Genomic DNA, 10,732 nt, shown 5'->3' with positions numbered 1-10,732 from the left:
CTTCCCTCAGTAGCCCTCTGCCAGGCAGCGGCTGCTTTGGACCGACAAGTCCTGTTTGGTCCCAAAGCAGCAGACGTGCCCAGGGGTCCAGCGGCTGCTCCCAGGTCTGGGGAGCTACCACAAGCATATATGGTACAGACCCCTCTCGGCACGTACACAGGACACTCCACAGGGAGCTGCCCTCCAGCCCCAGCTGGTGCTGCCGCAGGGGCCCGGGTATGACCAGAAGCCCAGGAGAACGTCCCCTCTTGCAGCCGCCCAGCTTGCAAAGCCAGGGAGCTGCATTCCTGGTGCATCAGGCTGCACAGAGGCCGTCTCATCCCCCCGACCCTGGGGGAGAGAGGGGAAGAGGATGTGGTCCTGACACCGCTTGCTACAGAAGCAGGGTGGAGAGTGCTTGGCCCTGGAGGGAGACGGCCAATTGCAGCTGGCCTCTCTCCTGTCCCGACCCCCTGCCCACCCCCAGGAGCGCCTGGCTTGGGTGCTGTGACGCTGGGCCCCAGACACACAGCATGGAGAGGGGAGAAATCCTGAGCTCAACTGGTTCCTTGCTGGGGGTCCTTAACTGCTGCCCTCCCCACGACCCCACAGGGCTGGGGGAGCCCTGGCCTCGCCCCGCTTGCTGGCGAAGGAGCCTGTGAAATGGGAATTCCCAGTGCAGGCGCCGTGGAAAGCAGGACTGGGCCCGGTTCACGCCAGAGAGGTTTATTTGCACGGCTGTTCTGCGCAACAGCTCTTTCCCCTGTCCCCAGCCGACCCATCACACCCCCTCGCCCCTGGGGGTCGGCTCCCCTGGCTCGAGGAGCTGAGCTGTCTGGGACCCCGAATTGCCCCCATGTAGCAGCCCCTGGATGCCACCCTGGCTGATGGGTTTGTGAGAGGCAAGGGCCAAAGCTAGAGGGCTGGGACTTGTGGGGAGAAAAATAGGGACAGCAGATGTATGGGGCTAGGAGAGCTTTGGGAAGGGGCAGAGTAGGGGGAGGGGCAGGGAGGGCTGACAGGTAGGGCCCACTGTCCCATCCCACCCTCCTGCCCCATTCATCACGTCACAGCAAACCTTCCCCCGGCCCCATGCCGTCCCCCAGCGGCTGCCTTCTCAGGAGCAGTGTGGGTAGCAGCATCCAGGTGCGGGGACGGGACTGGGGCTCGGGGTTATAGGACCAGAGCCCTACCGCCCACAGCCCCTTGCCCGCTGGCAGAGGACGGTTCTGACTCCCACTCCCCTGACATGCTTTTCTGCGCAGCGTCGGCCCGTGGTGACCGGGGGAGCCCGGTTTGCGCCACGGGCTTCATTGAGCGCGGACAAGCGGGATCTGTGGAGGAAGGGATCAGAATCGGCCCCAAGGTGGGAGACTGCAGTGCCTCCATGTGTTGGGGGCGGGGGATATTCCCCGCGGGCAGCTGCGATGCAGAGGGAAGGACGCGGAAAGGCGCGGATGGGCCTCGGGGGTGGGGGGCCTAGCAGGGCCGTACCTGGTGCCAAAGGGGCTTGTGCTACACTCGAGGTTTTGTTTGGGCAGCGCTATGCCATTCACCACCACTGGGGAGCGCTGTGCAGGCGGGGGTATCTGTGCGTGGGAGACAGAGTCCCACACTGGTGAATGAACCTGGCCATCCTGCCATGCGGTGAGCTTGTGGCATTTCCACAGCACGCGGCACCCCCTTTATGCCACATCCCCTTCCTCCTCCTCCTTGGGTGCTGGCACCTCCGGCTGCTGCCCCCGGGGGGGCTCTTGGTGGTGGCTGTGGGTGGGGGAGGAGGCCTGGGGATCGCTGTTGCTGCTGGCTCTGTGGTGGTGAGGGCGGTGGGCTTTGCTCTCGTGGGGGGCCAGCTCCTGTTCCTTCTCTTCCAGCTCAGGAGGCTGGCTGAGACTCTTGGGTCCCTCTGCTGTGCCGTTTGCCTGGGAAGGTAACATCAGGGCTGGTGTGTTAGACAGACAGACAGACATGCATGTACACTGCTTTGGAATGACTTGGCTAGGGGGGGTCTGTGTCACCACTTCCCCCTACTGGATAGAATCAGAGTGGGATCATAAACCCTATATTGCCAAAAGGGGGTGGAGAGTCTCTGATGGGGTCTAAATTAGCTGTTACCACCCAAGAAAGATCTTGGAGTCATTGCGGATAATTCTCTGAAAACATCCACTCGATGTGCAGCGGCAGCCAAAAAAGTGAACGGTGTTAGGAACCATGAGGAAAGGGATAGATAATAAGACAGAAATGATCATATTGCCTCTCTAGAAATCCATGGTATGCCCACACCTGGATACTGTGTGCTGATGTGGTTGCTCTGTCTTAAAAAAGAATTGGAAAAGGTCTAGAGAAAGGGAAGAAAAATGATGAGGGGGATGGAACAGCTTCCATATGAGGAGAGATTAAAAAGTGGCATGTTTCAGAGATGACTAAAGGGGGATACGATGGAAGTCTATAAAATCATGACTGGTGTGGAGAAAGTGAATAGGGAAGTGTTATTTACTCCTTCTCATAACACAAGAGCTATGAGTCACCTGATGAAATTAACAGGCAGCAGGTTTAAAACAAACAAAAGGAAGTATTTCTTCACACAATGCACAGTCAACCTGTGGAACTCCTTGCCAGGAGATGTTGTGAAGGCCAGAAGTATAACTGGGTTCAAAAAAGAATTACACAGGAATATAAGAACAGCCATACTAGGTCAGACCAAAGGTCCATCTAGCCCAGTATCCTACCGACAGTGGCCAGCGCCAGGTGCCCCAGAGGGAATGAACAGAACAGGGAATCATCAAGTGATCCATCCCCTGTTGCTTATTCCCAGCTCCTGGCAAACAGAGGCTAGGGCCCCCAACCCCATAGGTGCTGACTGGAGTCGGGGGTCGAGCACCTCCCGGCTGTTTGAAATGTCGGCACCTGTGAGCGTCCCTGCCCATCCTGGCTAATAGCCATTGATGGACCTATCCTCCATAAACTTATCGAGCTCTTTTCTGAACCCTGTTCTAGTCTTGGCCTTCACAACATCAGTGATAAGTTCATGGAGGACAGGTCCATCAATGGCTATTAGCCAAGGTGGTCAGGGCCCCACCCCCATGCTCTGGGTGTCCCTAAACCTCTGACTGCCAGAGGCTGGGACTGGGCGACAGGGGATGGATCACTCAAAATCACCCTGTTCTGTTCATTCCCTCGGAAGCATCAGGCCCCAGCCACTGTCGGCAGACAGGACACTGGGCTAGATGGACCTTTGGTCTGACCCAGTACGACCACTCATGTTCTTACCATAACCCCTATATTGCCAACAGAGGGTGGGGAGTCTCATCTCCTGCTGTTAGCAGGGGGCTGTGCTAGGGGAACAGGAGGACGGCAGCTCTCCCTGCTGCTGCCCTGAGAGTCCCTGGGGTGCAGTATCGCGACCACCATGAAGCCGTAGGTGGCTCGGTCAGGGGGATGGGTCAGTTCAAACGCCATGGGGGCAGATGAGGCCTCCAACCCCCATGCGACCCTGGGGCCTGCCCCATGAGCTGCTCCTTACCTCCTGGGTGCTGTTGGAGTAGAGGGAGCAGTTGCCACAGACATCCTTGGCGTAGGTGAAGCGCACGGCCGACTCCACGTAGCGGAAGTGCAGGAAGCTGTAGGGTAACGGGATGTGGAAAGCCAGCCGGCCACACCTGCAGAGCAAAGCCTGGGGATGAGTTACGGAAGCTGGTGCCCCAGAGAGCAGGACAAACCTCTTGGCTCAGAAAGGTGCAGTGGGCAGCAACCCATCTTGGCACCCTTAACCCTAAAGGCCTTCCCCTATTTCCTTCCCCAGCATCTACCCCTCCGGCCCCAAGCCACACGGGGAAAGTGAATGCCACCCTGCTCTCATCTAGTGCGTTCCATCAGCAGATCTCAAAGCACTTCACAAAGGAGAGCAGGGTCATCATCCCTGGTTTACAGATGGGGAAAGTGACTCACCCAAGGTCACCCAGCAGGGCTGGGAATAGAGCCCAGGGCTGCTGACTCCCGGTCCAGTGCACTAGGCCACACTACCTCCTGGGGCTCCCTCTCAGGTTAGGCTGAGATGCTGAGCTTCTCCCCCAATTTACCTTAACACCAGCTCTGCCTTCCCTCCCCGCCCTGAAAGGCCAGTGCTCCCGCAGTGAGAAATCCCCATCGTCTCCTGCCCCACCCTTGCACGTTCCCAAGACACTCGCACGGTGCCTTGACTTAAGAGCGAGGGCTGGTGTTGCCATTAGAATGCACGAGACACGTGTGTTTGTGCGCTGCTGCCCTCTGCTGGAAGGAATCGGCTCCGCTCACATGTTAGTGACTGTCACCCGCGAGTGGCCACGGGCATGAGACAAGAATAAAAGCCGTAATGCTACAAACAGACCCTGGCGATTCTCCTGCGGCTCGGGGGATAGAGGCTGGGGAGAGCACCAAGGCCCGCGTGACTGTGTAATATGGGGTCACAGCTGGGTTATGCCAAGTGAGGCTGGGCAGAAGGACTGGCGAGGGGAGGAGGATCAGTGCTAACACCCCTTCCCTGTTCCCAGGCACACATGGGCCTCGGGAAATGCTTCTCCGCCACCCTGGCTAGTGGAATGCCCAACCCTAGGGGTACAAGGTTGTGGGTGTGGACCCAGAGGGGCCGGCACTCCAGAGCCAGCACCCCACCAAGGATCCGGGGCAGAGGAGGGGCGTCTTTGCCTTGCTTTACAATAGCTGTGGGTAAAGGGAGGGGGCTCTGGGGGCTGCAGAGCTTCTTCCACCCTCAGCTACTGTCAGTGGCAGAGCCAGGGAAAGGCCAGCGCCTCTGGACTGAGGGGAGGAGACGCACAGGCCAGCCCCAGAGAAAGACACTGAAGGCAGGTGGGAAAAACCACAGCTCCAGGAAGGGCTTGTGACCTTCACAGTCTAAATCCCTTCCTTTTTTCTTGGCAGTTCCCAGCCCCTCCGGCCCACTGCGCTGCCCCAGCACATCCCAGGGCAGGTTGCTGACTGTGCTGTGTGATTAGCACCCTGTCCCCAGGCTTTCCGGCTGGCCCCTCCACCGGCCAAAGTTCAAGGGTCCCTGGAGCAGGCGATATCGGAGGGTTAAGACAACAAGGCAGGGAGCAGGTTGCACGACCGAGCCAGGCGGGGGCCCTTGGTGCAGAGGAGGGGCAGGGAAATGGAGGGCCTTGGGGGCAGAGGGATGGGCACAGAAACAGAGAAGTTGGATCCCCATAGTGCGGGCTGCCTGGGACTAGGGGGTTTAGTCTGGTTGGTGATAGATCCTGGGGCCAGCCCCCAAATCTGTGGATCAGGATCTGAGTGAAGTGACTCTCAGGGATTTGTACAGAGACTCCCTTGCTATGGCCCTTGCCTGGCCTCCGCTTGTCTGTCTGTCCATCTACCCTCCAACTGTGAGCGCCTGAGGGCAGGATGGCCCCCGCTGGCATGTCTGGAAAATGCCTGGAAAGCTGTGGGCATTGCAATCAGTAATGAACAATATCCTCCTTCCCTTGGGCATTCATGGGGTAGGCCTTGGCTGGCTCGGTCCCAGCTCTTCGGAAGCAGAGCAGACAGCTGGGGCGGTGGGTGGTGGTACCAGCAGGCCAGGATAGAGCCCCCTCGGCCAGCAGCTATGTGGCCATTTAGGCTCAGCAGCGGTAGCGCGAGCAGTAGGAGAACACGCCACCACCATCACTTGGCCTTTCCATAGTTCTGTTCTCCCCGGATCCCCACGTGCATCACTGGCACGAGTTAACCTCATGTCCCCTGCAGTGAGGTGCAGAGCAGTTAAGTGGCCTACCTAGAAGTCATACAGCAAATGAGGGGTGAAGCTGAAAATAGAACCCAGGAGCCCTGGCCTCCAACCCAATAACCACTACGCCACGCTCCCCTCTCAGGGTCAGGAATAGAACCCAGGAGTCCTGGCCTCCAATCCAATAACTAGGGTGACCAGCCGTCCATTTTTAAAGGGACAGTCCCATTTTGGGGACTTTTTCTTATATAGACGCTTATTACTCCCTCCCGTCCCGTTTTTTCACAGTTGCTAGCTGTTAACCCTACCGATAACCATTAGACCATGCTCCCTTCTCAGGGTCAGGAATAGAACCCAGGAGTCCTGGCTCCCAGTCCAATAACCACTAGGCCACGCTTACCTCTCAGGGCCAGGAATAGAACCCAGGAGTCCTGACTGCTCCTTCCCTATGTGTGTCACTGTGTTACATTCCCCCGCCCTCCCCGACCAGGTTTCACCCAGGCCAGTTGGGGGGTTAGCCAGGTCCCCGGAGCCCTGCAGCCTGGCTGGATGTGCTCCATAAAGCTTCGAGTTCTTTTCCTTGACCAGGAGCCATCGGATCAAGGCTGCTCAGACATGCCGGGCACAGGATAAACACTCGGAGCCTGCTCCTTAGAAACGAAGGCAGACTGGCTGGTGTGCGCCCCAGAGGGGCAGATAGCCTTGAGGAGGGTCTGCCGGGTCCTAGGCACTCACCGGTCGTAGATGAAGAAGTCGTCCTTGTCCCCGTCCAGGATCTGCCAGACATCCGGCTCCAAGATCTCCTGCTGGTAAACGGGGACCCCCTCTGGGGCCAGGCGCTTCAGCTCCCAGAACATGGCCCTGGAGAGCGGCGCCTTCTCGTTCACGATCATGTAGCTGATGTTGGCCAGCCCGTCCTGGGACAGCTTCTCACGCAAGCCCCCGAGACTGGGGAGGTGGGGAGAGTGGGGGTGAGGCACAGGGCCACGGGATCTACCTCTCGCTAATGCTCTGTGTCACGGTCACCCCGCCACCCCTCGGCGCAAACACCAAAGAGGAAAGACGTGACATTGCCCCGGATTGCTGCCCCTGCCCTCTGGGGATGAAAGGGGGGGGGGGTCCATGGGCCTCCATAATCCCTCTGCTGAGGCTGCCAGCAAAGGGAGCAGAGCTAATTAGTGGCAATTGCCCACTGGAAAATGGACTGAGACCCCCCAGCTCCCCACTCCCCCTTGCCTAGCTCCATCTTCTGCTCCCCACCCTGTGGTGCACCCCCCCGCCTTTGCTCACCTGTTGGCTTGCTTCAGGCAGAACTGTCAGCTGGCCTTCAGCAGGGCCACCACCGTCACCTGCCCCAGCGCCCCTGCCATCGGGGCCGTCCCGTTGATCTCCCACAGTGGAGCCGGCTGGCAGAGCCGGGTCTTGTTCTCGGCCACTTCTGCCAGCGTGGCTGCCACCAGCCCCAGCAGGGTAGCCAGGGCTAGGGTCGGGAGCCCCATCCTAGCCACCCCCTCCTCGGCCTGGGGAGCGAGAGGAGTGGTAGAGACATGCTGGCATTGACCATCGCTCTTGCATGATCAGAAGGGGAGTAGCTGAGACACGAGACGGGGTTGGCTAGACACCCACTTTTCCCCCAGCGGAGCTCCTCTGAGCTGGGGTGGCGGGGACGACACTCCAGGTTAGCTCAGACACAAGCTCCTGATACAGACCCATGCAGGGGCATGCACCTCCACACCCTTTCCCCCACAATCCCCAAGGAGCCTGAGCAGACCGCCTTCCATCTCCACCGCGCTGTTTGCCCAGAAGCATCCCAAAGCACTTGACCAACAACGCTGTAAATACAGGCATTGTTCGCCCAGCACTGAAATGCAGCCATCTCTGGGGTGGAAAGCAGCATCTGTGACCCACAGCAAAGCCACCCAACAGAGGGGAGAATTCCACATTCAGTGGAAAGAGCGGAGTCTAATTACCTGCCGGCTGGGCCACTCCGGCTAACAGCCCTTCTCTTGGGGACAGTGCTGGGGGAGCTCTAAATTAAGTCTCAGCTGAAATACAGCACCTTGTGCTGTGCTGGGGTGTTGGAGTCAGCACCAACTCAACAGGGAGGAAGCCCCTCGCTGCACCAGCCCGTGTGGACCGAAAGCCCTTGTCACTTGTATCCCAGCTAATGTAAGTGCAGGTGTGATCCATCTTTAGAGGAGCCTGATCTTTATAACAGACATACCAAGCTTCTTGCCTATATAAAATCCTGCAGCAGTGAGTTCCACATGCTACTGTGCATCATAAACAATCTGTTTCTCCAGGGATCCTGCCAGCGACCTAGAAATAGGGGCCCTCCCTGGACCCGCTATCAAACCCCTTCATCCCTCAGCCCGTACATATTCTTTATGGGGTAGGGGGGAGGAACAGCTGCCACTTCAAAACAAAACCCACCCAACCCGGTCCCAGGCCCCCACACTGACATAAAGGCTCAGCTGCGCCCATTGTGTAGAACAGCTGCCTGTTATAGTGGCGTGATAAGTCCCTGTTTGTACTGGCTAGCGAGCAAGTGGTGGGTTTTGCAACATTTGCCCGGGAGCACAAAGCTGCATTGATTTTCCTGGGAGCGATACAAACGTGCAGCCGTTCAGTGCACGTGCTTGACTGAAAGGCAGTGTTCAAATGGCTTGCCTGGGCCAAGGGGAGCCAAGGCTCGGGTTCTAGTCCAATCTCTGGAAGGGGGGGGGGGGCGTCTAGTGGATAGATTAGGGGCCTGGAAGTCAGAACTCTTGGGTTCTAGTCCAATCTCTTGGAGGGGAGTTGGGGCTGGTGGATAGCTTGGGGACTGGAAGTCAGGATTTTTGGGTTCTGTTCCCATCTCTGGAAGGGGAATGGGGCCTAGTGGCTAGATCCGGGGACTTGGCACCAGCATTCCTGGAGTCTGTTCCAAATCCTGCCAGTGACTTGCTATGGGATCTTGGGTAAATCCCTTCACTTACCTGTTGCAACTTTAGGGTGCCAGTAACAATACCGTTGTGCCTCAGTTTCCCCACCTGTAAAACGGAGGCTATAACTAGTCTGACCCACCTTGCAGCGGGGTCGTTAGGGCTAATGAATTAGTGCTGGTGAAGCACAGACACTCCATGGACAGCCACGCAATACAGTGAGTGCAAAGTATAAAAAGCCATTCAAAGCAAACCGCCCATTCCCACCCCCAGGACACCAGCCCGGAGTGGGAGGGCTTGTCCCTAGGTTTTTAGCCCAATAATTGCCATTTCCCCTCACTCGGCCTGTCCTGAAAGGTCTCCTGGTTACTGGTGTTTACAGCTGTCCCCAGTCTTCCTCCCCACACGGCCCTGTTTACTCCTGGTGAATGTCAACAGCTGCAGCTCATGGAATGATTCAGCCAAGATTTTAAACACCCAGCCAGCCAGGAATCCGGAGCACCAGTCCCCAGAGGCAATCGCATCTACAGCATGTTATGGCCTGACTGTTACTGCTCTCCAGCAGACAGGCAAACAGAACCCACTGCATGCAATGGGGGATGAGGGGGGCGTTTAATGATGCTTGGGGGGGTGGAGCAGCATTGGGAATTTCTTGCCGTTTCCACTGGGAAAAATCTCACCCAGCTCTTTTCTGCCTTTGAGTTCCCTTGTGGGGAATAAACCCAGCCCTGCCCGATGCTTAACCCTGCATCACACCTCTGCCATGCTGAGCCAACACATCGAATGCAGAGCCCCATAGTCCCCCCCCCATGTCTCGACTGATGAGAGGCCCCCCCGGACACTGGCCTGAGAACAGAGAGACGGTTTGTAGTATCATCCCTTTTTTACTAATTCTCTCTTGGCCCTGCAATGCCCCCAACCCCCTTCCCCACCCCAAGCCAGGAATTTGTTTCAAGCCATGTGTACAGAGCACACCCCTGGCCTCACCCTGACAGGACCCACAACTCCCTGCACTTCTCAGGATCAGGCCCTTCACCCCTAGCATCCTCAGAGTTGCCCAGTCCCTCCCGCCCCAAAAGAAACCGTCCGGAGATACTCTGCCTTCTCGCCTGTGTCCAGTGCCGCTGTCCCGTGCTCTGTGCTCTCCCGGGCGGGCGAGGCACCCCCTCCAGCCCCCAGCTCTCCTTTTATCTCCTCACCCGGCTTGCTCCGCCCAGGAGAGAGGGAGGAGGCTGGGGGCGGCCGCAGAGCTCCCCCCAACACACACAGTGGGGAACAACAAGCCAGCCAGGGCCTACCGGTGCCAACCGCCAGCCCCGCTCCTTGTTCACTCGAAGGCCCCTGCCAGGCCCCCCTGCAGCGGCTGGGCCTCGGGGTCACAGCCAGCTCCCCCGGGGCACAGAGCCCCTCCCGGCAGCGCCATTGGGAAAAGGCGCAATGTTGCTGTAAAAGCAGACAAGTCAATACTCCCCCCCCCACCCCCGGCACACACACACCAGGCTGGGAGGGGGACGCTCCTCCCAGATCAGTGGGGGGTATCACTGCTCGGCTGGGAGGCAATCCCGCAGCAGGGGCCCTGATCGCTGAGTCAGTAGCAGGCGGTCTTAGGAGCCAGCACCAAGAAGATACCTCAATTTTCTGCTGGCAATCAGAGGAAGAGCATTAACCCTGGTGCCCCAGCATAGGCAATTCCAGCCGGCCCCCACCCACAGTTTCAGCTCCAGGCAGGAGCTTTCTCTGTTGCCTCCCCTCCCAAGCAGCTGCTCTGGTTTGCCCCAGAGGTGGCTGCACAGCAGTGGTGGGTGACGTAATCCCTTGTACAGGGCTTTGCTCTCAACGGGGCTGGAGAGAGGGACGTGTGGTGGCGGTTTGCTGTGTGTGGCTGGCATGGTTTGCCTCGCCAGGTAGCGAGACCGCGCGCTCTCCGCCCTCAGGCCTGCTAGAGAGAAACTGGGGGGGCTGCTAGGGGGTGGGCGCTGGGTTGGCCCATCACTGCTCAGAGAGCAACCCTGCCTGCTTGGGAAGAAAGCTACTAGCAGGGAGGGAGCCGGCTGGCTGGGGAGAGGACTCGGCCCAGGGACCAATTAGGGTGAAGGCTATTGACAAA

At 58.4% G+C, this 10,732-nt stretch overlaps 1 protein-coding gene across 3 annotated transcripts; it reads right to left on the bottom strand.

Annotated features, from left to right (window-relative positions):
* Positions 1 to 689: 689 nt before the first annotated feature.
* LOC125641700 (selenoprotein Pb-like) lies at positions 690 to 9,826 on the bottom strand. 3 transcript variants are annotated; one of them, XM_048862019.2, is made up of 6 exons: positions 9,727 to 9,826; positions 8,680 to 8,733; positions 6,992 to 7,221; positions 6,437 to 6,649; positions 3,503 to 3,638; positions 690 to 1,901 (listed from the first exon to the last, which is right to left on the bottom strand). In XM_048862019.2, the coding sequence occupies exons 3-6, from the start codon at positions 7,198 to 7,200 to the stop codon at positions 1,665 to 1,667; spliced, it is 795 nt and encodes a 264-aa protein (XP_048717976.2). In that variant the 5' UTR covers positions 7,201 to 7,221; positions 8,680 to 8,733; positions 9,727 to 9,826; the 3' UTR covers positions 690 to 1,664. The 3 variants fall into 3 exon arrangements, with proteins under 3 accessions (XP_048717976.2, XP_074987987.1, XP_048717977.2); XM_075131886.1 differs by having other exon boundaries at positions 9,735 to 9,761; XM_048862020.2 differs by lacking the exon at positions 8,680 to 8,733 and having other exon boundaries at positions 9,727 to 9,824.
* Positions 9,827 to 10,732: the final 906 nt, after the last annotated feature.

The sequence above is a fragment of the Caretta caretta genome, chromosome 8 (genome assembly GCF_965140235.1).
Source record: "Caretta caretta isolate rCarCar2 chromosome 8, rCarCar1.hap1, whole genome shotgun sequence".
Classification (NCBI taxonomy): Eukaryota; Metazoa; Chordata; order Testudines; family Cheloniidae; genus Caretta; species Caretta caretta.
The sequence above is the reverse complement of the archived record's forward strand: the minus strand, read 5'-3'. Positions and strand labels throughout refer to the sequence as shown.